Genomic DNA, 27,000 nt, shown 5'->3' with positions numbered 1-27,000 from the left:
AGAGAGAAAATATTGGAAATAAATAGTCTAAAATGGAGTTATAAACATCAGATGGAATAATACAGTCATTATTTACAAGGAAATGCTACCTGAGTTTTGGAATGTTTCTTTTGTATGCTTGTTGAAATGTTTAATGGCATTTATTACACGCACTGTGCTCCACTACATGGTTACTTAAAATATATAGTATTTCATGGAGAATGAGGAATGCAATAATAGTATAAAAGATTTTGTGTCATATACTCATCAAATAATGTAAGCATTTTTTTCTGGACTGTAAGCAATTCAATTATTTTGTTTCTGAAATAAATTAAGTAAAGTTTATTGAGTCCAACCAGCCCTTGTTTCCGGGGAATTGTAGTTCAATTTCAATTTTAATTAGAATTGAACTTTGTGGATTTCTTAGCACTGGTAAGCAAGATCTGGCAATAAAATATGCACTCCATTTGTATTAAAGCTTCCTGAAATCTAGTGCAGGGAACTGGCAGTATATCTGGTTTATATTTAAACATCCAAGTATTCTATTGTAAAAATTTCCATTTTTAAAAACTGCTGTTGTGTAACAAATTGCTTTTATTTTATACAACTGCAATCATGACAAGAACAGACTAAAAATATGGGACAAAATATTGAATTCTGTATAAGCTTGGTACTGTATCCTTGCGAGTGTGACCTTAGGAGTTTTGCCTGTATAAGGATTGCAGGAATGGGCCAAATTGCTTTCTGGTATCTAATGAGTTTAGAGATTGCGGGAGAGGGGAAACAAACCAAAAAAGCCCTGCCAGGGTAAAACCAGGGGAGAAATATTATGCAAGGCTCCCAGGGAACAGCACCCAGGAGCAGGCCATGGACTGAATTGTGACTCCGAATCAGAGTTTGGTCCCTGGTATCCTCTTGCTTCACATGGGAATAATCTGTGTCAGCCCTTTACCTGATCAGACTACTTCCTCCTCTGTGTTGGCTCAGTTGTCAAAGCTCTATTCATTCCCCACCCACCTTTGCTGGAGAGCGAGCAGCAGTACCATGCAGGCTGCTGTCCCACGATGCTGTGATAAATCCACAGTACTGCTAGTCTGCACATGAGCTACCAGTGTAACACTGTGGCCAAAAGAACTCATGTGACCACGGTGGATATATAAACGGGGCTGCGGGAAGCGGTGCAGGCTGAGGGATGTGCTGGCTGCCCTTCCCGCGGCACTCATTGGCCTGGAGCGGCCAATGGGAGCCGCGATCGGCCGAACCTGTGGACGCTGCAGGTAAACAAACCGGCTCAGCCCACCAGGGTGCTTACCTCCTCACTTAAAGTCATCCTGGTTAATGTTGTTTCCTTGTTACATTGCTGATCAATTAGGGAACATGCTCATTTAAAGTTGTGTAATGCTCCCTTCTAACGTCGTTTGGCAGATGCCTGCTTTGTCCACTGCTTGCAGGAAGAGCAGCTCGTTGCAGCTAGCTGGTGGGGGCTTGTAGCCAGGGTGGACGGGCAGCCCCCCCAATCAGCTCCCCGCTACCCTAAGTTCCCTGTGCTGCAGCTGCCCAGCGGGCTAGCAGTCGGCAGTTCAGCTGTCCCTCCCCGCACTGCCATGTGCTGCTCCCACCCTCTGCCTTGGAGCTGCTCCCAAAGACTCCTGCTTTCTGTCCAGGAGGAGAGGGGAGGGGGCTAATGTCAAGGTGTCCCCCTCCACCCTGCTCCTGCACCCCACTTACCCCTTCTCCATATAGAGCAGGGAGGGGACACAGATGGAGAGAGACAGAGAGAGCCTGGGGCAGCAGCTGCTCTCAACTTCCTGATCCACTTAAAAAGACAACGCGCTTGATAGGGGGTCAGCTTACTTAAAGGGGCAGTGTGCATCTCTCTCTCTCTCTCACACACACACACACACACACACACACACACACACACACACACACACACACACACACACACACACACACACACACACACACACACACACACACACACACACACACACACACACGGTGTGTGTCTGCCTCTGTCTGCTGTGCTGTCTCCCCTCCCTTGTGTTCGTGCAGCCTTGTTGAGAGGCTACATTAACAACAATGTGTTAACCCTTGAGGACTCAGCTGAGTGCTAGTTCATCATTTAGCAGCAAGGCATTCCCTGGAAAATATCCCTCCCTCTTCCACCCTCTAACTTCACCACCTCAACCAAGCTTCACAATCTTCATAGCAGTGAACAGTATTAAATTGTTTGTTTAAAATGTATACTGTGTGTGTATGTATGTATATATACATATATATATACACACACATATACATATATAAATTTTTTTTTTTGGTCTGGTGAAAAAAATTTCCCTGGAACCTAACCCCCCATTTACATTAATTCTTACAGAGAAATTGGATTTACTTAACTTTGTTTCACTTAAAGTCACATTTTTTTCAGGAACATAACTACAATGTTAAGCAAAGAGTTACTGTACTTCTGTATTTGGCACTGGTACAACCACTCTTGGAATACCATCTAGTTCTGGTTTCCACAGTTCAAGACAGAATTGGAGTTTAAAAGATTGGAAAGCATGCCTTTTAGTGATATATTCTAGGAGCTCAGTCTGTTCATCTTAAAAAAACAGATGGTTAAGCGGTGACTTGATTATAGTTTATAAATACCTACATGGGGAACAAAAAATATTTTTAATGGGCTCTTCAGTCTAAAAGAGAAAGGTATAGCATGAACTGTTAGCTGGAAGTTGAAGCTAGACAAATTCAGACAGGAAAATAAGATGCAAATTCATAACAGTGAGGGTAATTTATCCTTGGGGCAACTTAGCAAGGGTGATTGTGGGTTCTCTATTACTGGCAATTTTTAATAACTGGATTTTTTTTTTCTAAAAGATATACTGTAGTTCAAACAGGAATTGAGTCAGGGAAGTCCTATGGCCTATGCTATGCAAGAGGTCAGACTGGATAATGACACTGATCACTTCTGGTGTTATCATCTATGAATTTATGAATTTCTAACTGTTGTTTGTATGACAATAAATTCATCAAAGGCTGAACATTTTGCCATGATGCTTTGGTGTGGTAAGTAGTACCAATAAATTTCTGACTGTGTTTTAAGAATATGCCAAGAATAATTTTGTTTACTTCAAATTTAGTACATTTTCCACCTTGTTAACCTTTTGTGGGGAACAACCTGTCATTTATAAGATCAGTTACACACATTTCCAGCTACTTGCAGTTTTAAGCACCTGGGTCCTTTTCCCTGTCTTGTTTGTTCAATGTAGCTGTAGTGTCATTCATTAGACAAGTGTTTGAGTTGTATAGCAAAGAGGTATTTTTTTCATTATCCCAGAGCACTCAGGCATTAAACTGGATATGTCACCCGTCTACTATACTATCTTAACAGAGCACCTTGGGGTGGATCAGTGAATGTATAAGCCTCCTGGGATACTATTTAACCAAAAAATTCTCTTGAACTCTGCCCCTAGACATCTGTGATGGGAAATGTAGCAGCATGATTAAACATTTAACGTAGTGTTCAAAAATTAGATCAGAGCTAAAATGGACCTTTGCTACCTTATTTGTTAAAGATGTGGGCTAGAAGATTTATATAAAAATGTAGATGTGCGTACATCTTTTTCCCTCCAGTCTCAGCTGTGATACTATAGAAGCTCACAAGCGCACTGGTTTATAGCAAATGAATAAGAGGGTGGTAGCATCCAATTAAATCCGCACTGTGCAAAGTTTTTTTTTCTCTCCTTGGGAAATTTGCTTTAGAAATTAAAAAGCAGGCTATCCATGAGGTTCTCGAACAGCTGAAATGGTGTTATCCTCCCAATTGATCATGTTAGGCATTGCCAATTAGTAAAATAGAAGGGAATTGCTTGCAAGGCCTTATTATATTAATTGGGACTTCAGCAGGAAAGAATAATTCACAAACAACTTGTAACCTGTCCAGCTAGTAAAGTAGGACCTCGGAGTCATTAATGAACAACTCCTATTGCCCATTACAAACCGCACCTGTTCAAACTGAGTCAGGTTATATGACCAATGCCACCTAGCCATGTTGCATAGAAGTGTAATTATAATCTTAGGTCCTGATCCTGCAAACACTTATGCACATGCTTCATTTTAAACAAATGACTAGTCTCATTGACTTCAGTGAGACTATTTAACTATAAACTTATGGGCACAAGGGTTAAGTAGGATTGCTGTCCTAGTATTGTAATGGACAAGGAATGCTGCCTGTGTGTGTGTGTGTGTAGTGCACATACTACTGCTTTTCTCATTGAAAACATAGGAGAGGCTCTTAGTTCAACCTTTTGGAAGCAGCTTTTTGCTTTAACAATTTATCAAACATTATACAGAGATGACTCATTCCTACATAGTTAAGATGGAGGCAATACTCCCTTGATATGGCCAATAAAAAACAAAACCCAATCTGTCAAAGGTAAATCCTATGATTGGGTTGAAGTTTTTTCCCCACAAACTTTGAGAGAAATCCCCCCCCACACACAAAAAATCCCCAAATCCAAACAAATAAACCCCAGAACAAAACCACCCAGAAAATCAATTTTAAGCTATTTCAATTTTTTTAATGTATTTGAATATTGAATTTTATAGTATTGAAATTTATATGAAATCCCAGTACCTTTTTTGTTTTTTTTGGCCTACTTGATTTCACACATTCCTGTCTTTGTTGGTCTCTGTGAAGATTGGTGCTTTTTACTGTTGTTTTTTCCAGAAGTATCTTATACCTGAAAAGTAATTCACCTCTGCTTTGAAACACACATGGAAAACTGCATGACTCAGATGCTTATAGTTCCTCCAGTTGTTTTCTTTATGTATACATTCTTCTGAAAGGTGTTATCTGTGATTCTCTGTATATTAATAAACTTTTACTGAATAAACTCCTAAGTGTGTCATTGGTACAAAGGATACTCCAGTTCATGCACTTCTTACACATCCCAGGGTTTCCATGTAGGAGAAGATGTAGGTTGTCCCAAAGAACCACATCTGCATTGATCTTGGGGAGAAACTGTAAGCTATATCTGCCCACATTTTCTGGGCAGGAGAGAAAATCAGGGCTGCCCGGGGAAGTGGGGGGGAGTCAAGTGGGTCCCACAGGGGCCCCCACAAGAATATAGTATTCTATAATATTGCAACTTTTTTTTATGGAAGGGGCCCCTGAAATTGCTTTGCCCCAGGCCCCTTGAATCCTCTGAGCGGCCCTGGAGAAAATAAGGGGTGGCAGCAACATGCAGAATCCAAGAATAGCTATCAGTGGAGAAGGTCTAAAAAATTCCTGTTATCTAAATGCCTGGGCAATGATCAGGCCCTGCCACAGTAACAGTGAAGAACCAACTGTAGCATAAAGGATTCATGGTGCTCCTAGAATTGAGGCATTTGAATCCAAAAGTAGGCAAACGTTTTGGAGAACCTCAGGGTATGTCTACACTGCAATTAACACCCCTCTGCATCCTCTCTGGTCTAGGCTGTGCTAGCTGACTCAGGCTAGGTGCTGTTTAATTGTGGTGTAGATATTTGAGCTCTGGGACCCTCCCACCTCGCAGGGTCCTAGAGCTCAGGCACTAGCCAGAACATCTATAGTGCAATTAAACAGCCCCTTAGGCCAAGCCTGCAAGCCTGAGTCAGTTGGCATGGGCCATCCAGGGGTGTCTAATTGCTGTATAGACATATTCTAAGAGAGAGACTTGGGCCATGTGGTGTGTTGTTGATTTTGCCACATTCCCTGGATGCATTGCCTCGTGCATTTGGCTAGACAAGAAATGGCCTTATCCCGGTGACACATACAAACCCTAATTCTCCATTGGCTGGTTCCTTGTGGTGTCATTTCAAATGCAATGTAAAATATTATGGTTTAGTAGTAGCCTGACACTCACTTGGTACAGATTCAAATGACTACATTAGGTGGAAAGGTGGAAACTTGGACCCACAGAGCCTGAAATGCCCAAGGTGATTAAAAAGCCCCTCACTTAGGAGTTTTTTAATTGAGTTTAATTAAAAATAACTTGCTTTTATTACATTTGCTAAATAAAATGACTTATCTCAGAATTAAGGTTACTTTACCAGTAATAGGCATATTTTTTTCCACACATTGATAATTGTTATACTTCTCCACTCCACTCACTTGTCGAGTGGTGTAAAGGGGCCTTAATATAAATGAAAATCAGGACCTAAAGACACATAGGCACATTTTCTGCCTATGTGTTGGATTTATATTAACTATACATTTTTGGTCGTACAAAATAGTAGCATATGGCTAATATGAATGTTTAATGGAGACAGGGTCCTATATTTGAAGGTAATTTCAGCGTATGATAGCATGCTGTGCTCAATACCCTTTAGGAAATGTAAGCTGTTTTAAATGACCCTGGCAGTATATTAATAATTAAAATATATAATAACCCAGACAAAATGGAAAAAAACTGAACACTAATCTGCTGCTAGAAAATGTACCATAGTTATTTTATAGTCATTATATTGTGATCACACACAGTGGGTTTGCATAACGTAACTGAGAGTGGAATATGACCCAGTAAGAAAAAGAAAAATATCACTTGATTTGGGTTGTAGCTGAGATTGAGTAGTAAAAGTGATCTCTTAATTGAATGGGGGCCCTCTTATGTTTAGTAAAATTGTATTGCCGAGTGTCATGTCTTCCCTTATCCTACAGTGGGGCAGATTTAGGACCTGATTCTCCACTGCCTTGCACCTTGTGCAACATTGGAAGCATGTTCCGCTCACTTTGCACTCACTCTGTGCCAGTGTACATGACTGCACAAGGGACAGGGCAGTGTATGGTATGTGTCCACCTATTGAGAAGCAAGCAGGTAAAAATAGGTAGTCACTCATGAAGGAGATTAAGAGCCAACACTAGCTTTGCCCCAGCCTCATTGTTCCTTTCCCACTCTCCTAGAGTCAGCAAAGGAAAGAAGAGGAAAAAGGGAATAAAGATGAGAGAAAAAGGATTAGAAGAAAGACAGATGAGAGTGTCAGATCAGATCTGAGAGCCAAGTCAAGATTCCTATGGGGGGAGAACCTGATTCCATGCATCCTCTCTCTAGGTATCCTGGGACAGTCACTAGGGTTTTCTAAGACTTTGGCCACTTGTCTTTGGCTACTACTTTACCTTCCCTCCATCTTCAGGCTGGAAGAGGGAAAGTTGCAGCTGCAGGAAGGAAGCTGGAAGATAGTGTGAGAAAGTGTACATTAAATCAGAATAAGAAGTACTTAAATTTACACCCTTATTTCAACTCCCTGGTGTACAAGCTAAACCAACTTTGCTCTCCCTCACCCATTGATAGATCTGGTGTAACTGGGCCTTATACAATCTGAGTTCAAGGACGTCTAAGTTAGTGTGAAGGATCTAATTTACATTACCTTAATCATCACTTCTGATTTTGGCCCCTAGTCTCTGATGTGTTGTAGGATTGGGGAAGAAAAGAAACTCTACAAGATAAAATAACTTACTGGTAATTATCTTTGTATCCTCTTCTTTGCTTTCCCAATCCTATCTCTACCCTCTCATGTTTCACAACGCATGGTCTCCAGTGATGGACATTGTTTGTCATGTCCTTGCTTCATGATACATGGGCTTGTCTTCACTGCAGAGTTAAGTGTTGCTCCTAATTCGCATACACAAACACTTAATTTGAGTGTGGTGGTGCTTTTAACTTGAGCTGGCTTGCCTGCCAGGTGCTATTGGCTACAGATTGAATTGACAGAGCTTGTCAATTGCTAACACAGCCTTCTGGTATAACTTGAGTCATTTTGCAGTGAGACCATTCTCCTTTGAGCTAGGCTATCTTGAGAGGAGTTACCTCAAGTGAAGATAACTCAGGGTAACTCTGCTATGAAGACATACCCATTCTTTACAGAATGTGACAAGTGGCGAGTGCAGAAGCATAAACTGCTTGGGGCAGGGTTTGGGTTTTTTTGTTTTGTTCTGTGCTGTGGAGCCTTGTTCCAGGACTGGAGTTTCTGGGCACTAGTGCAATATAAATAATAAATAAAATAATCTTACCTTCCTGTATATAAGGGTGTCAGTACTCGGAATTGTATGTGGTGAGATTCTTTCTAGTACACCAGCAATACTGAGTAGTACTAAAATAATTAAATAAGAAAGAGGTCTTGTTTTTTCTCAGAACAGCAGTCTGAATTATCACAGTGATGAAAGGCATTTCTCAGCATTTAGAAACTGTGAAATGCACTTGAAAGTTAGGTTGTTGTTTTTTTAAATTAAATTAGTGTTTTGAGGTGTAATGTTTGTGCTAGCCATTTTCCAGAAGAATGCCATCTCCTGTGACAGCAGAAATCTGCTATACAAGATTGTAAATCAATATGCAGTGCTTTAATATGTATCTTTGTTATGCTATACAAAGCACACTGGATCTTTTATAGAGGAGTAGGCAAAAATGCCGCATTTATTGAGAATACAGCAGTTAGCATATGCTTTTTAGTGACACACACACACACACACACACACACACACACACACACACACACACACACACACACACACACACACACACACACACACACACACACACACACACACACACACGAGTTGATGTTTATAGTTACCAGTCCAGAGTCTGGATTAATGTAGTGGCCAGCCAGGCTCTGTCACTCGCAATCCAATGCTCCTGGAGTGTGGCAAGACAAACCCAAACCCCATGGCAAAGCACCCTGTTCTTAGTCTTTTTTCTCTGTTGAAGTCTATGGATTTTGCTGTGTCAGTTTCTGACTAGTTCTTAATTGGTAAACATTCCAATACAACTCCGAGAGATTCATCCTATCCTGGTTTAGGTTAATCAATTGTCTTTAGGGATGCCAGCCTTCCCCTCAGGGTCCTCAATCTGCCCTTTCTTCATTATGGATGTGCATTGATGGTGTCCTTAAGCCTCTTCACGCCTTCTTCCTTGACCATTTGGCTATAACAGTGGCCTTCACACCTTATCTTTTCCTGATGCATACATTCCTCATTCACACAAACAGTCTTTTACAGTTAAAGCTATCCAGCAGTTTTTATGTTGAGCAAGAAAAGTCATTGTAAATTAAGCCTTCCTAAGTCTTATAATCAAAACATTTAGATAATGTTTTCACCTCTTAGGCCCAGACCTTCAACGTTCCTTTAATCTCCTTAACATAGACACAATACAAGATCCTGTCTCTTACTTTCTAAATCTTAAAACAAAGAAATGTATATTTAACTAGAGTGCCTAATTTGCAATACATACAAGAAACCATAGTAGACATTGTAACTTATCCTAAAACAAAAGGGTGACCCAGGGCCGGCTCCAGCTTTTTTGCTGCCCAAAGCAGTGAAGGGGGGACGGGGGGGGGGGGGACGGGATATAAAGCCATGATTGGTGGCAGTTCAAGGGCAGCTCTACTGCGCTGCTTCATTCTTCGGTGGCAATTCGGCAGCAGGTCCTTCTCTCCGAGAGGGACCAAGGGACCCGCCACCAAATTGCCACCGAAGAACTGGACGTGCCATCCCTTTCCATTAGCTGCCCCAAGCACCTGCTTCCTGCGCTGGTGCCTGGAGCTGGCCCTGGGGTGACCATAATCAGTCATAAGGGTTGTTCTGGTCTGTCATTCCTTTCTGCTATTCAAAAAGGTTGGCTGACAGGATAAAATCAAATCATACATTAATTCTCATAGTACAATTATAAAATCCTGCTCCTACATCTTGTGTACCGCCCCTTGGAATTCCAGGTTGAGATCCCAGTGCCTGATGGGGCAAAAAACATTGCCGCGGGTGGTTCTGGGTAAATGTCGTCAGTCACTCCTTCCTCCGGGAAAGCAATGGCAGACAATCATTTCGCGCCCTTTTTCCCTGGATTTCCCTGGCAGACGCCATAGCATGGCAACCGTGCAACCTGTTTTGCTGTTTGTCACTGTCACTGTATGTGTACTAGATGCCGCTGTCAGAGGCGATTCAGCAGCGCTACACAGCAGCATTCACTTGCTTTTGCATGATAGCAGAGATGGTTACCAGCCATTCTGTACCGTCTACTTTGCCATTGTAAACTGGCAATGATGACAGTTACCAGTCCTTCTGTGCTGTACCCTCTGCTGCTGTCATAGGTGCCCCTGGCTGAGATCGGCCGGGGGCGCAAAAGCCAAAATTGGGAATGACTCCCTGAGTCAATCCCTCCTTTATGGTATCAAAAAATAGAATCAGTCCTGCCTAGAATATGCAGCACGTGTACTAGAGATCCAGTGTATCAGAGAACCAGAGAGCACAGCCGCTCTGTGTCAGATCCCCCAGGAATGATGAGCTGCATGCCATTCACAGGGGGTGCCCCGGCAACAACCCCACCTGTTGATTCCCTCCTCCCCCACCCTTCCTGGGCTACCATTGCAGTGTCCCCCCACTTGTGTGATGAAGTAATAAAGAATTCAGGAATAAGAAACAGTGACTTGTTAGTGAGATGAAAATAAGGGGAAGAAGGCAGCCTCCAGCTGCTATGATAGTCTAGACAGGACATTTATGACCCCTCATTTACTCTTAACTGCAAATGGCCTGCAGACCAGATAAGCAGCTGCTCCAACGGACTCCCTTTCTCCCCCTCCCCCCCCGCCCCACCCTGTTTCTCTCCTCAAGCAAACACTCATCCCCCTGCCTGCCTCATTCACAGCAAGGTAGGGGGTTATCTCAATTGATTGTTCACAGTCAGTTACAGATTGATCACAGCAAACAGGAGCTGTGTTTGTTTTTTAGATAAGCAGCTCCCAGAGCCCTGAGTTCACAACAAAATAAAAAGAGAGGCATCATAACAAAACAAAGAGAGTAATTTAGTTAAAAGCATTCTGGGATATCTCCTAATACCCTGGAGTTCAATAACAGCGCTGCTGTGTGGCCACACTTGACGAGCAGCGCTGCATCACCAGCACTGCACTCGTTATACCTCAAGCAGACCAGGTGTACAGCCAGTGCTGCAGCCAGGGAGTTGCAGCGCTGGATGTGCCTTGCAGATGTGGACAGTTACTAAGTTGCAGCGCTGGAAAGCCTCCACCAGCGCTGCAACTCTCCAGTGTAGCCAAGCCCTGAGTGGAATAAGGACGTAAAAGCCGGCCATTCCCAGCAGCTGCTGTACATAGGGAAAAGACCAGACATGAGACTATAGCTCCCAAGGGAGCATTCTGGAAGCCTTCGGGGAACTGCCCTCAGGGAGGCCATTCACCAGCGCCCTCTCCCACCCTGCCCCCCCGCCTACAAGGAGACAATAACCCTGCTATAGTTTGGCAAGTTTCCCCTTCAAACACAAGTGGACTATTTGACTTAACTTGTATCACCGAGACCCCTATTTAGGCAAACGGGGCTGGGGGGAGAGAGGGTTTTTCAGTATCCGTACAATCCATCAGCATCCTGAGAATTGTGACAAAGCCACTATACCGCACACAAAAAGGTGTGCAGCTGTTATCCTAGGCTCTTTTGACAAAATTTAGAGCCAATTCCATTAAAACCCAGCAGTTATCCCACAATAAAACCCGCCCCAAACAAAGCTCCCCGACCAAACCAAGACTTTTCCCAACACTTCCCTGTTCATGGATCAGCTTTCTCACTCTCCAAAGGCCTTTGTAAAATGTTAGGCCTTTATTGCATCAACAGCCATTGATTCTCTTAACTGTGCACTGTTGCCAACTTTCCAGTGAAAATCAGGGCTTGGGAGTAAGAACTCCTGGGTTTGATTCTGAATTCTGCCACTGACTCATGGTATGACTTGGGGCAAGACAATTAAGGCCTAAAAGTGAGATTTTTCAAGAGCTCTCAACGTTAGCCTGGCTGTGCTCCGAGCAGTTAGGGCAACAGTGAAAAATCCCAACGCATCTTTTCTGTGCCTCAGTTTGCTCATCTTTTTAAAAGAGTATAGTAGTTTGAGCTGGTTAAAATGGTTTTGTCCGAAACTGTTCCATGAAAACAGGAACTGTTTGCAGGAAAGGGTTGGTTTCCATAATCTCCCAAACTGAAGAAAAAAAAATTGAAACTGTTTTTGAAATTGTTGAAACATCTTGTTTTGACATTTTCAAAATGAAAAGTTTCATTTTCTAGTTCAAAAAGACTTCCCTCCGCCCCCATAATTTCACTTATACATCCTTTTCTCTGTAGCCATGGCAGCAGCAGCAGCAGCAGCTGTTGCATTGTGTGACTACGACCTATGCAGCCTTTCTTAATGAAACAGAAGAATTTAATATTGGAAAAATATTTTTTAAAATGTAAATTTTTTAAAATACGTTTCAAATAAATGAAATGACTTTTTGTACATGTTTACTGCCTTTTCTCTTTCTATTATTATTTATTATACCAAATGGAGAGATGAAGGAAAAGATGTAACTGGAGAAGGCTATGGGCACTGAGGAAAAGAGGCAATTGTAACTTTAAACACACTGTCAAACAACTTGGCTTTTAATGCTGCTGCTTTCTCTTCTCAGTGATTGCCCACACCATTTAGTATCTGGATGACTACCTGAAGATGGAAGTAAAAACAGGAGGCAGAACATTGCAATAGCTAACTGACATGCCACTTTCTATTATTGCTCATTCGTGATATTTTAGGACTCTCACCCATATTAACCCTTTAAAAAACATCTACTGTACTCATTTAAAACCTGATTCTGCAAACTCTTACTCATATGAGTTGTCTTTATTCAAGCAGATAGTCCTACTGTCTTCCAGAGGTTACTTATTTGATTTGTAGGATGGACTATGATGTTACACAAAACTACAGTAGAGTTGCACTTTTTTTGCACAACATCTGAATTTGACCCATGGTTTGGAAACAAGGGCTAAGGACCATATATCATTGTAAGCTTAGTACTAGCAAAGAAGGCCATTAGAATACAGCACTATGCTGTAGCTAAGAGTGCACACTGGATTTTCCTGTCTTTGCATAAAAGCAAAGATAGATGTGAACTAGTTTTGAAGCTTGAGCCAAACACAGAGTGTAATACCACGGAAATAATAAATCCACGCCACAAACAACTGTGCTAAAGTCCAACATTTAACAAAACAAAAAAGTAAAATAAATAAATGTACCCAGAGAGAAGTGAAAGGGGGGGAAAAAAGAAAAGGCACAGGGAAACAGACAGTGAACCACAAGATGGAGAAAGGTTACCATACTGCAAGGTTTCAGTAACAAACCCTAAAACAGGATGTTGCAGTCCAGAAAGCCAATACACTTGCAATCACTCCTGACATCTTGTAATAGCTGCTCAAAAGGCCATTGACAATGTGCAGTTAGAATGCAGGGCTGGCCTTAGAGGTGAGTAATCAGGGTAGTCATCAAATTGCTCAGCTGTTTTTTGTTTGTGTTGTGTTTTTACTCAGCGGACACTAAAAACATTTTCCACCCTGAGGCCAAAACACAAAGGGCCAGTGTGAGGTCCCTGGAACAGATGTTTTAGAAATAGATCCGAATTGTGCATATTGAGTAATAATTTTGAACATTTATCTATTGTATATATTTTTGTTAGTGGTGATATAAAATATATAATAAGAGAAATGGGGGCTGCACTTTTAAGAACGGGACAGGGGAAGACTGAGTGAGCTAATTCGGAGTAGAGTGTTCAGTGTATGTGTTGCTGCTGCAAGAGGAGGCTGGCCTGAAGCTGGGAACTGAGGAGGTCTTAGAGCAGACGGTTTGAGTTCCCAGAATAAACAGTGTTCTCTTTGAAAAGCAGAGCCTCGTGATGACGAGTGCAACACCAGCTTTGGTGACACACCTCTCAAATGCCGGAGTAGCCTCAGACATAGTACAGGTTGATCGGTCCATTGCTGATATAAAGGGCTGTGTGGAGAAAGATCATTCGGTTTCCTGGACGATTTCAATATGTTGAAATTTGTTTTTTATTCCAGTTCAGAACAAAACCCCAAAATTTCATAATTCTCTGCAGAAGGGAAAGCCTGAGGGTCTCCAGATCAGAGACCATCTGCATGGATAGCTGCCTTGAAGCTACGGACTCTAAGATCCCTGGCATTCCTAGCCCCAGGATAGTTCACCTTGCTGGCTGACCCCAAGCTGTGGATCCTGTAAGCCCAGGCTCCTCAGCAGTGCAGCTGGTGAGCTGGCAGGAAAGAAGGCAGGTTTCCAAAGCTGTCTCATTTCCAGACAAATTTCACTGAAATTGAACCATCTCTGCAGATTGTTTTGATTTCGACAAATTGGCAAATTCCAAAGACAATCTGTTTTGTCAGTTTTTTTTTCTGACCAGCACTACTGATATGCTCCCATGACTTTTCCCAGGGTAGTTTCCTCTTTGCGTCATCTGCCATTTCACCGGTCAGAAAACCAACCCAATAAACCCCATCCTATATAGAGGCATGTCAGTCTTCCTATTTGCAGAGCTGGTATTGGGATGGAGCTTGTAGCTGTGGGCCACCTCTGAGGCCTCTAGGGTGACCAGATAGCAAGTGTGAAAAATCAGGGCAGAGAGTGGGAGGTAATAGGCACCTATGTAAGAAAAAGCCCCAAGTATCTGGACTGTCCCTATAAAATCAGGGCATCTGGTCACCCTAGAGGCCTCACACTGACCACCTGAGCCCATGCCCCTCACCCACTTCAGGTTTCCACTTGGTGATGTTGCCAGAAGTCAGGTTGCCTTTTTTCAAAAATCCAAGTAGGATTATTCCTCAACCAGCGTCCCAATGTACCCACAGTTGGGAAATAGACGGTTTCACCTGTTGATGTGCTGGATTCTAGAGGAGCTCCTTGTTACATTTTTTAACAGCTCATTATTGATTTAGTGCTACTGAAGGAATCTAGAATCGGAATCTCTAGAGCAAATTAATAGAGACCATTTTAGTGGAGGCCTGATTTATCTGGGCAGAAACAAATCTGTTTACATTGTGATGCTTACATATTGGCCACTGGAAGACATTCCCCCCTTCCCCTTTAAATGAAAGGTTGAAATTTGCAGCATTTTGCATCATGTTAACACTACTTTGGAGAGACTAAAAAAAGCAAGAGCAACATTTTTTTTTCTGAACCAGCATTTTCCCCCCAGTTTTCAATCTTAACTGTCAGTTTATATATCAACTCCTAAGTGCACATAGTATAACCTTCTTAAAATATAAGCAAAATGAAGTCTAATTTCAAAATGAAGGGATTATTTTTATCTATTCCAGTTATTTAAAATATGACATATAATTGACAAGGCCCCAATTAAGCTATGTGCATAAGCATTTGACTAACTTCTACAGGACTGCTCATATGCTTAAGGTTAGCCATGTGCTTCCATACCTTGCTGAATCAGGGCCTAAGCGATGTAGTTACAACACAATACTTTGCAAAATTTAGATGGACTTTAGGTTGATATTGTCAGATCAATTCGTTTCATGTGCTGTATAATTTATGTTTAAATGAGAGCTTATTTTTGCCATTATGCTTCGAAAATGTCTTTTAGGTAAATGTGGGGAAACAGAGTTAAATCACTTTGTTTTTCTTTTCTTATTTTTTTAATATAGAAGCTACTGTGTTGTGATGCCAAAGCTTTTTGTTAATAGTCATCTTTCTTTCTCTGTTTCCTCAGCTTTCTCTGTTAGAAGAGGCGGGGTTTGGAGGTGTCCTTCTTTATGTTGATCCTTGCGATTTACCAAAGACTCAAAATCTTAGTGATAAAGCATTCATGGTTTCCCTAAACAGTGGAGGAGACCCATCGACACCTGGTTATCCCAGTATTGGTAAGTACTATTCTAGGTCTGTCCAGTTAAATGGCATTTTAAATGTGCTTGTAAAAAATACATGAGCTGAAACAATAAGCCTAATCCTGATCTCAGGCACAAACCCTGAGTGAAAGGGCTTTGCACAGAGGAGCAATATGGTTGAAGGGATAGAATCCACTCTCAGAACCTAGATGTAGGCTATAGTGTTGTATAACTGACATCCAAAGGCTACTGCAGACTCTTGGTAGGAGTAGGTGGACTACACACCTCCTCATGCTGGCTTTTTGTCAGTACATTCACACTCCACCTTTAATCCTTGTAGAGAGCCACTGTGCAGCAATTCTCTTCACAGCTCAAAGGTTTGTGTTGAATTGGGCTCTCCAGGATCTGGCCACCACTAATGAAGCAATTTCCATTACATACTGGGCTTTGTGCTGGCATGTTGTGGGTGGTGGGGGCATTTGGCTATTGATGTAAGTGCAGTGTAATCAGAAAAGGTTTATAGCAATGATCTCTTGTACAATCTTTGCCAATAACACTTTCATATGATATATGTCCTACTTGCCTAGTTTCAATTCTACCTGAACAAAGCTGGTCATTTCAGCTAATGAACTTCTGCTTTGTTAAGTGATAGGAGGGCAAATGCATTTCTTGAAATATCTGAAATAAAAAAAAGATGTTAATTAACATAAATGTTAGTGTGCCACAACAATGGTTTTGAAAATAATTTCTACCTGCAGCATATCAGACTCTATGTTCTATTTAAAATCTTTGTTCTATCAGTTCAGTGAACATGTGTTCTGCCTGTCTGCTATCTTTTCTGCTTTACAACCTCCTTTAATATCTAGCTAGATGGAAAAAAAGTATTAAGAATCATGCTATGAGTTTGTGACAAGGCTTCATCAAGAATATTTGGGTCCAGTTACTAACACAGACATCCTAAGGCTGACTCGAATTGGCACTACATCAACTGAGGCAATGCTGAGATGCTTCATGACTAGAATGGCAGAAAATAGAAATATTGGCCTAGTTGTCAGAGAAGGGTGTTAGCTATTCACATCATGAAATGCCTTGACAGCTCAATGGGAAAGGAATTGCACATTTTCTCAGTGTCTCACTATACCTGACCTAGAACTGCCGTGGGAACTACAGAAGTAAATGTAGCACTCTTTGAGCTTTATTCTTAATCATTTCATGAAGCCCTGTGAAGAGTGGTCTGTTTATCAGTCTGGCTGACTGTGCATAACATTTAATTTACGCTACATGAAAAATAAAGTTAATTACAACTGATACGCTGATAGTAGGATGCCGGGTTATTGTCTAAACCTTGTTTGTTGTTTTGCTGATAGTTACACTCAATGCTCTTTTGGGTTGTGTAGATTCCAATCTCTAGTTTCGGGGGGAAATGCAAGAAAAAAAGCTGATAACCTTAACAGAGGAACAGAGAGAATTAAGTAGGTTGATGATTTGTGCTAGATCCTTAATGTATCTTGCACCTGTTTTCAAGTCTCTAAACAACATTCATCAGTATGTGTAAAAGCAGAGTCCTGTGGCACCTTATAGACTAACAGACATATTGGAGCATGAGCTTTCGTGGTTGAATACCCACTTCGTCAGATGCATGTATTTGTGATAATCTGGATGCAATGATAAACTGAAGGGATTCTGAGGAGAACTCTTGAGATCCTCTTGTTAAAAGCTGTGTCACCAAGTAGTGGAGCAAGTTGGAATGGTTTCTCTGTCTCTGATGGTTTTCCTACTTCTCTGAAGGCCAATAAATCACCCAGGCCAGAATTAACTTGTGTCTGGGCTGTATACAAATAAGTCTGGAAAGCAAATGTTTTACCTTTGTAATATCACGTCAGGTATTTTTAAAAAAATCTTGGGGACAAATACTCAGGGTTGTCCAGATGCTTATCCCTCTTCCCTGCAAGCACAGCACATACCCCCTGGTAAATTGAGTTTATCACAGACTACAGGTGGGGATTTTTGTGGCAGCACATCATTGTCTGGAGGATACCATCTGCACTTTATCCATTGCCAAGGGGAGAGTGTAAACTGTTACCATTACTGTCTTGGGATAAGTGTAATCTGTAACACACATGAGATAGATCAGAAAAGGAATGGTCTTTGGCGAAAACTTCAAAATCTGTAAAGGAAAAAGAGCATGGGGATTTTAATGTAATTTGTAACTGAAAACTGATTAATCTTGCAGCAGACTTTATCCCATTTTAGTAGGAAACCTGTAGACCTAAGAGTGATCCAAAGGTAATCATTGATTAAGCAAATCTTTGCACGCTACTCCCGCCACTGCACTAAATGACATGGGTGCAAAGTTAATAAATGTCCTAATAAGACCTACATAATATGTACAGTGTGCTGATCAGCCTCTTTCTGTTTATAGTGAATCTTCTTTTCTTACCCCCAAAATAAATTTCTCCCTGGCCTCAGAATTAGAGCTGAATGAATACTTGTTTTTTTTTTAATTATTATTATTATTTAGAGGCTGAACTGGAAAAAAATGGTGTGTTTTAAATTGAAACTGAATTTTCTTGGTTGTGTTTTTATTTATTTTTATTTTTATTTTTGCCAAAAGGATCAAATGAAACATTCTGTTCAATCCAAAAAATCTTTTTTTTTCATTTCAGATCATTTTGGGGGGTTTCCTAATTCTCTCCCATTGTGTGTGTGTGGTTTTAAAAAATATTAGTTAAATTTCCAAATGAAATACTGTTTTGAAACAAAAATTTTGAAATATTTTGTTTTGAAATGGCTGAAAGTAATCCTTTTGACCTGTTTATAATCCAAAACTGCTCACCAAATTTGGACCGAATTTGTGAAAAGTTTCAGTGTTCCAAAAATACATTTTTGATGAGTTTACTATTTATGGCGAAGAAAGTTGTCCCAGCTCTACCCAGAATATTATAGTGGTTACTTTTTCTTTAGAACAAAACTTTCAGGAAAGTTTTGACTTTCCTAGGATCATTTTTTTTGAGGTCAATCACCACTTTTAATAGGATTTATGTAATTGATTATTCTAGACTTCTGGGCTCTCAAAAAATTCCAGCTCAATCCTGCTCTTTTATGAAGATGGAGACAAAATGAAGAGCTTCAGTATGTGGATTAATTTAGGATGTATCAGTCAGGGGCGGCTCTAGACATTTCGCCTCCCCAAGCAGGGTGGCATGCTGTGGGGGGCGCTCTGCTGGTCGCCAGGAGGGCGGCAGGCGGCTCCAGTGGACCTCCCGCGGGCGTGCCTGCGGAGGGTCCGCTGGTCCCACGGCTTTGGTGGACCTCCCGCAGGGTGGCACGCCTGCGGGAGGTCCACCAGAGCCGCCTGCCACCCTCTCGGCGACCGGCAGAGCGCCCCCCACGGCAGGCTGCCCCAAGCACGCGCTTGGCGTGCTGGGGCCTGGAGCCGCCCCTGGTACCAATAATGATATGCTGGGGGAGGGATGAATGTACCTCATACCTGTAAGTGGCACAATCCCTTTATCTGCCTGTAAAGGGCAACCAACATAGCTTGGCAAGGAGTCATCCAGATGCTCCTCTATAAAGATAGCTACTGCCTTGTTTGCATCTTTTGGGCCCTTTACTATGTCCTTGGCTTCTAATTTGACATTGTTAATCTTGGTTCTGCTGCTTCTCCACCGTAACAGCTATTTGTCCTCTGGGCCTTTGTCAGCTTCTGTCCTCTTTGCCTGGTTTTGATTTTCAAGGACAGTCTATTTCTCAGGAATCTTTCTTCGAGTCTACATTGTGTCACTCTTGAATTTGAGGGGTTCAGTGCTTGGGACTTGGATTTAGGAATTGGGGGCTAAGGAGCCCTGCAGTGGAAGAAACATGAGATCTAGGGAGTTGCGAGGGCTCTGGGGACATCAATAGGCAGGAGGGGGACCATAGGAAAGTGCATTACAGAGAAGCATGATGAGTTTGCCTTCTCATTTTTCGCATTTTCACTTTTTGAATGCTGTACTTTCTCTTGCCCAGCTTGCTATGCCAGAGATATGTTTGGTTTTGCTATTACTGTACTTCAGAGTCATTTCAAACCAAATCTGTATTCAGACAGAAAAATGGCTCAGTAAACGAGGATACGGACAGAACCTATTTGTCAATCTTAGTATGTAAATAGTAAAGTGTCCTCGCTATGAGCAGTAAGAACCCTGTGCCTAAGATAAGGCACTCAGTAATAGAATTCCTATCTATGCAGTGGGGGAATGGAAATTATATCATGAAGAATTCTTCAGAAAGCATGATAGAAACGGCTATCAGTTTTAAATGCTGAAATATAACAGCTCAATTGAATAAAATCCTACTATATTGAGAGGAGTATCAGTGTAATGTTCTTTTCAAGAATTTCACAGAGAAATTATAGCACTAAAGAAAATAGATATAAGCTGTTCAGAAGTATTCTGTACTTCAGATCCTTGTGCAGAGCTAGTCATGTGAGCCATAAAACAGGGGTGGGAGCGAAATCAGTTATAATAAAGCAAAAGGCGTGTGTGTGTGTGAGACATGAACGACTCGTGTGCAGAGGTGTAAGGGGAATTAATACTCACCACCTCTTATACTCTGTATGAGCTACCTAGACCTTAGGTATGGGCACACAGGAGTAAGCAGATGGGAAAGGAGAGGGCAGGGAGGGTCTGTGAGTGACTGATGCATTGACTCAGTTTCCCCCCCACACCCAGTGAGCTGGTCAGTGCAGCTGAAATGGCACGGGGTGGTGGTGACATAATTTGCAGCTGGTATAGGGAAATGGCAAATAGCTCCCCCATGTGCCCACTCGCATAAGATCCCACTCTTCTCACATTAAATGAGATTGCATGCATAGTGATGTGTTATATAAAGTGATTAAGGGTGATAGAATCAGTTCCATCATTCTCATGGAATATCCTGTCTGAGCATTAGAGTTACTGAGATCTTCTATCCACATTACTGGAACAACATGGTTTTCTATTCACAGAATAGGTACAATTGTCACCTTTGTCGTTCTCTTTCCTCACCTTTCTCTGATAGAAGAGCAAGGTTTGGAGATGTTCTTCTTTATCCTTCCAGTGTACTTAAACTATGTCCAGGGACCTGTTTGGATTGAGAGACCAGTTTAATTTCCATGTCTATTCAGGCTTTGACCTCTCTGCTGAGATTATTAATGAACAGAGCTGGCCAGACACTCGAACTCTTGTTCCATGGGTAACACCAATTTTTAAAAAAGTTGTCATTCCAAAATCAAATGAAACATGAAATTTTGAAATTCCCCAAGGAACAGAAATTCCAAAACTTCATTTAGAAAAAGTCAAAATGACATTTCATTTTGACCTTTTTCTAAATATTTTTGAGGCTTCTTCTGATCTGTCCAAGGCCTCGGCAACCTGCCATGTGGGAAACTGGGCAACACAGGGAACCTAGGAGCCAGGAATTCTGAGGAGCTGGGAGCTTTGGGATCGCTGGCTCTGGGACAATTTACCCGGCAGGCTGCTGAGAAGCTAGGAGCCGGGGCTTCCAGACTCTGGGCTTCTCATCAGCTCACCGGGAGGGCTACTAAGGAGCCAGGTTGGTGAACTGACAGGATAATACCATGCATGGTTCCATCAGAAACTGCCTGGTTTCTGTCAGAATTTTGTAGAAATCAACACCTTCCTCAGAACGTTTCAGTTTTGACAAATGAGCATTTTCTGACAGAGAAATGTTCTTCTGGAAAATTTCTGACCGGCTGTATTCAGAGAAGTGTCAGTGTTGATGGTGATGGTTTTCCTGTTGTTATTTTGTAAATGCTTTCTGGACGCTTATCATGTAGTAGGAATTGGGTAGTAGCAACCAAATCTTTGCGAATGGAGAACTGAACAGCATGGTTTACAGAGACGTTTATTACTGCAATATAACACAGTATATCTTCATTACTCACATTCTTTTAGTACCTCCCCTTTTACGATACAAGCAGCAAGGGAAAGTAACTAAATTTAACAGAGTGACATCTTCCAAATAAAGATATAAAGCAGGTGTTGTTTAAACATATGAGATCAAATCCCGTAGTCCTAGAACAGTACGTAGATAAAACTTTCACTGAATTCAAGGATTGCATCATTTGGATCATGGAGAGAAAGGATGGTGTGAGCAGGTGACATCCACACCCTGCTCGAAACAGAGTTCACACAGCTTGTTGCTAGTCAAAACTGGCCCATTCAGAAAAGGAACTCAAAATAAAACAGTACAAAATCCAGCCCAAGGTTTATCCTCAATTTTGTATGCTTGCAGGCTTCCTCTTTGAGGATTATTCAGCCCGTAATTTAGGACTTATCGATACTCTCTCGTGCCCACCTCCCCGCTCTCCGCCTTACATCTGGGTTGGACAACAACCCACCTTAAATGGAGAATTGGCAAAATCCATTAAATATAATCTGGCAGAATAACAGGGTTAGGTTTTCAGGCAGATACTGTCAGTCAAGTACAGATAGTGCTGTCACGTGAGCACAGGACTTGGAATCAGTGTTTCTGGATTTCACCTGGCATTGGCCACTGTCGGAAGACAGGACACTGGGTTGGAAGGACCATTATTCTGATCCAGTATGGCTATTCTTATGTTCTTAATTGTTTCTCTGCCCCTGCTTGTGTGACCTTAAGAAGACACTTCTTTTTCTCAATCTGTAAGAAAGGGAAAAAGTGAGTCATAACAGAATTGTCACACATAAAAACTTGCCAGTTGTGTTTTAGATAGCTTCATCTCTGTGCTTGCAGTATTTTTAGAGAATGTTGCAAATACCAAGGTAAAGATACTTTAGGTATGTAAGGGAGAGATTCTCTCTAATCTTTATATGGGTGCACAATTGGAGAGGAGGGAGTAAGGGGCCTCTATTCCTTATTGTCACCTACATAAATCAAGGACTGAATTTTGTCCTGAAGGCTTCTAAGAGATCCCCCTGAGATGATCCTTCTCTTTTTATGTGGTACATTTTATGCAATTTGCACAATCTAGCTCTCGGGTACATTTTTAAGCATTACTATTTATTTTACTACTTTGCCTCCCTGTGGTATTGCAAGACATTGTTCATTGATTTAAAAGCTCTTTGAAGATTGTCAGGTGCTATGTAAGTGATAAATATTATTCATTATTAATAATAAATCCACTCTCTGTTTTCTCCTTACACAGCTCTTATGTCAAAATTTACTGAAAGCTGCCTTAACTTGCTTTTACCATTACAATAAAAAGCCATTTTCCTAGAAAATTCCTCCACTCCAGGCCATAAGGCATCTTGGTACTAGTCACAGGAGCCTCTTTCTCTAAAATACTGTATAAGAACATAAGACTGGTCATACTGGGTCAGACCAATGGTCCATATAGCCCAGTATCCTGTCTTCTGACAGTGGCCAGTGCCAGATGCTTCAGAGGGAATGAACAGTACAGGGCAAATCATCAAGTGAGCCATCCCCCGTCATCTGGTCCCAGCTTCAGGCAGTCAGAGGTTTAGTGACACCCAGAGCATAGGGTTGCATTCCTGACAGTCGCGGCTAATAGCCATTGATGGACATATCCTCCATGAATTTGTTCAATTCTTTTTTGAACTCAGTTATATTTTGGCCTTCACAAAAACATCCCCCGGGAACAAGTTCCACAGGTTGATTGTGCGTTGTATAAAGAAATATTTCCGTGTTTGTTTTCAACATGCTGCCTATTAATTTCATTAGGTGAAATGGTTCTTGTGTTATGTGAAGGGGTAATAACACTTCCTTATTCAATTTCTCCACACCATTCATAATTTTATGACTTCTATCATATCCCCTCTTAGTCCTCTCTTTTTTAAGATGAACGATCCCACTTTTTTTAATCTCTCCTCATATAGAAGGTGTTCCATACCCCTAATCATTTTCATTGACCTTCTGTGTACTTTTTCCAATTCTTATTTATCTTTTTTTGAGGCGGGGTGAGCAGAACTACCTGCAGTATTCAAGGTGTGGGCACACCATGAATTTATATGGTGGCATTATGAAACTTCCTGTCTTATTATCTATCTCTTTTCTAATTAGGGTGAAAAATAGCAAGTATGAAAAATTGGGATGGGGGTGGGGGGTAATAGGTGCCTATATAAGAAAAAGCCCCAAATATAAGAACTGTCCCTATAAAATCAGGACATCTGGTCACCCTATTCCTAATGCTTCCTAGCATTCTGTTAGCTTTTTGACTGCTGCTGCACATTGAGGAGATGTTTTCAGAGAACTATCCATGACGACTCCAAGATCTTTCACATTTAGTGCCACTCCCCCCTCCCCCCAAGCCTGACCTACTCTGCCATTCTTATATATTTTGTACCTTGGTATTACTATGTCCTATTGATTATCATCATTCCACCAAGTTTCTCTGATGCCTATTATATCAATATCCTCATTTAATGCCAGCCATTCAGGTTCACTCATTTTAGTATTCAGGCTTTTAGCATTTGTTTGCAAGCATTTATAAAATTTGTCAGTAATTAATTGTTTGCCTTAATCTTCTTCTCTTTAGTAGGATATAGAATTTCTCCTTTAATAAATCCTCCCCCAAGGGATGTCTCTGTCTGAACTGTGGGCTCCCGCACAACTGTTGGCTTTTCCCCAGCCCTGTTTAAAAACTCCTCTGACCTTTTATAGTCATATATACTTTAGAGACACTATTTAGCTCTAGTGTACTTTAGAGACTAGCAATATACCCCTCAGAACATTTCAAATCTTAAAAACCCCAGATGTTTTCCCCTTTTTAGTTGCTTTAAAAGTAAAAGTTGCCATTTGCTAGTGAGGAAGTTACTTTTTTTTCATTGTTTAAATATTTTGTACCCCATTACTCCTAATGAGGTTGGAAACCTGAGTTCGCATTTGGAAAGGAAAAGTTCAGCTTTAATCGAATACGCACATTGCGTGCGAACAATTTGTATTCAAATAAGGCCTGTTTCAACGCTCACTGAACACAATAGATAGATTCCCATTCATTTCCATGGCAGTTGGATACAGACCTATGGGGAGAAGAATAAAATTATTCATTATTTCAGGGCTCGGGACATTAGACTGATCTTCTCAGGTGCCTAGCACCCAGAGATTGAAGACAATCAGAGCTGGAGGTGCTCAGTACCTCTGAGTATCTGAGGCATTAATTTTACAATGTAGAAACAAAGAGAATTTTTATACATCTTGATGATTTTGAACTCCACAGATGGGGTAGCCAGAGAAAGGCAGTCATTATCTCAAAGAATGACTCAGCAGTTCTAAAAGGCTTAAATATGAGAAAACACGTAGATACTCTTGTCTCATCTCTCACAACATGCAGATACCATGAGCTCGTCAATATGAGAGGTCAGAGGGAGATTGCAAAAGGAACGAGCTCTAGATTTTAACAAGTAGACAGTATTTTTGCCTGTCATTTGTAAATGAATTTTCTTCCTCTATTACCAAAGCCTTTTAGTCAATTTTTGCAATGAATTTCCTGTCTTACATATTGATTTTTCATGTTCCCTCTGTTGTCTTCTGGTTTTATAAATAATGTGTTTTTTAAAAAAAAGCTGTATAGTGCTCTTTGACTGCACTGCTTGAGACCGAAGGCATGTTAGTGCAGTGCATTTGCTATGGGCATATCTGTTAAACTTCAGTAGCCAAGACAGTATATTTAATTTGCAGCGCTGGTGTCTTTACCACTGTGGTATAAACTTGACGGTTTAGGATTGTGTTATAACGGCAAGGCTAGAACTGATGTGGGACTTAGATGAGCTAAGCAGGTTAATTAGGAAAAAGATATTCCAATGTATTTGCTTTCATTTTAAAAAGATGAACATTGCTTTAAAAAGGAGGAAAAATAAGCTGAACTTTACATTTAAAAGCCATAGAGAGTGGGCTGGGAAAGTGAATGCAAATGAGCTTCACCTACAATAATTGTCTCCTGTGCCATCCTGTTTATTTATCGTGCAATAAAAGAAGCACAAAATAGATTGTGCTGATTTCTATCGAATAAAGCCACGTACTGTACATACTCCATCTGGAATGTTCATCTTTGTTTTCTTGTTCTTCTCCATCCTTGAAATTTTTTTTACCCCATGTTCACCTCATTGTGGAACTGTGGAACTATAGCAACAGTTATGGAACGCCCGGTGCACATCATAAAAACCCCTTGACATTTCAGCCTTAATAGGGTGGTATTGTTTAATTGAGCTCAGTCAATTATTCTGCAGTATTTACATAGGACCACTTGGAATGTGATGCAATTATATGCCTGCTTTATTTGTAGTGAATCTAGTGATTCTGTAGGTTTAGCGACTTGCTGCTTTGTACCTAAGCTTGTCCTCACTGTCCTTTGCTTTGTGATATTTCACTTATTTGAAGCAGCAAGTTGAGCAGAAATTAACGAGAAAGACATTGTTAGACAATGCTGCTATCATGCACATGCAAGATGATCTGTTCTAAGGTGTTTTCTTATAAGCCGTTCTGATTTGTACATGATTCGTATTGCTCTTACTTGTTTGTTCTTTCAAAGAAGTGTATTTCACAAACTCAGCTTTTAATATCAACATATTTTTTCTGTTGCATATTTACCTTTTCTGCTGTGTGAATAGTTTGAAGTATTTTATACAAAATCTGTGTTTACAAGTCTCCTAATGACATCAGAGGAATGACATGAGGAAAGCCTCAATGTAAAATTACATTTGAGAAGTAAATTTCAGAACAAAAGCTTATAATTGACAGAGTAAGTCTATTGATCTGAAAGTGCTATATATCATTTCCAACTAGTAAAGGCAAAGAAGGTATTTCCAAAGATTTTTTTTCCTTTTTGGATAGTTTTTAAAATGTAATTAAGAAATGTTTTATAACAGAGAATCATACATTTTTCAGTATGAAAATGTAGATTCATATTTATTTTAAATGCTAGAAATAGATAAAGTGCTACATACCCACTTGGTTGTATGATTATGCGGTATTTGGGTCTGTTCTCCCATAAATGCATGAAAATATTTATGAATGAATTTTAACTGCACATGGGTCCTGATCCAGCCCCATTGTGTTTACTGGAAAGACTTACGTAGACTTCAGTGGGTTTGGGATCGGGTCTATACTGTGGAAAGAATTATTAATTTTCCCCGTATGCATGCTCTGCATGCAGTATAACAGACTATATTAACCTAATGATTCCGAGCAGTAAAAGCAAATGCATTTGAATTTATGTCATCCACAAATTGTATAAATCCAGTGTTTGCCACCATTGGATCTGATATACCACTACTATTTCCTGTTTATTTGAAGGTACTATGGTCACTCATACAATGTGGTAAGTTTTAGGAAATATTGGCTTTTTAATAGTCATCACTGTAGGTAAGTGATTAATGGCCAAT

The 27,000-nt window shown here is 40.9% G+C and overlaps 1 protein-coding gene across 1 annotated transcript in view; it reads left to right on the top strand.

Annotated features, from left to right (window-relative positions):
- The window catches only part of NAALADL2 (N-acetylated alpha-linked acidic dipeptidase like 2), a 651,889-nt gene that overhangs the window by 301,168 nt on the left and 323,721 nt on the right, over positions 1 to 27,000 (top strand). The window contains exon 5 of the mRNA XM_039489638.1: positions 15,526 to 15,676. Within this exon, the coding sequence (XP_039345572.1) occupies positions 15,526 to 15,676 (151 nt within the window). The remainder of the gene's footprint in view (positions 1 to 15,525; positions 15,677 to 27,000) is intronic.

Source organism: Mauremys reevesii, linkage group 9 (assembly GCF_016161935.1).
Source record: "Mauremys reevesii isolate NIE-2019 linkage group 9, ASM1616193v1, whole genome shotgun sequence".
Lineage (NCBI taxonomy): Eukaryota > Metazoa > Chordata > Testudines > Geoemydidae > Mauremys > Mauremys reevesii.
The sequence above is the reverse complement of the archived record's forward strand: the minus strand, read 5'-3'. Positions and strand labels throughout refer to the sequence as shown.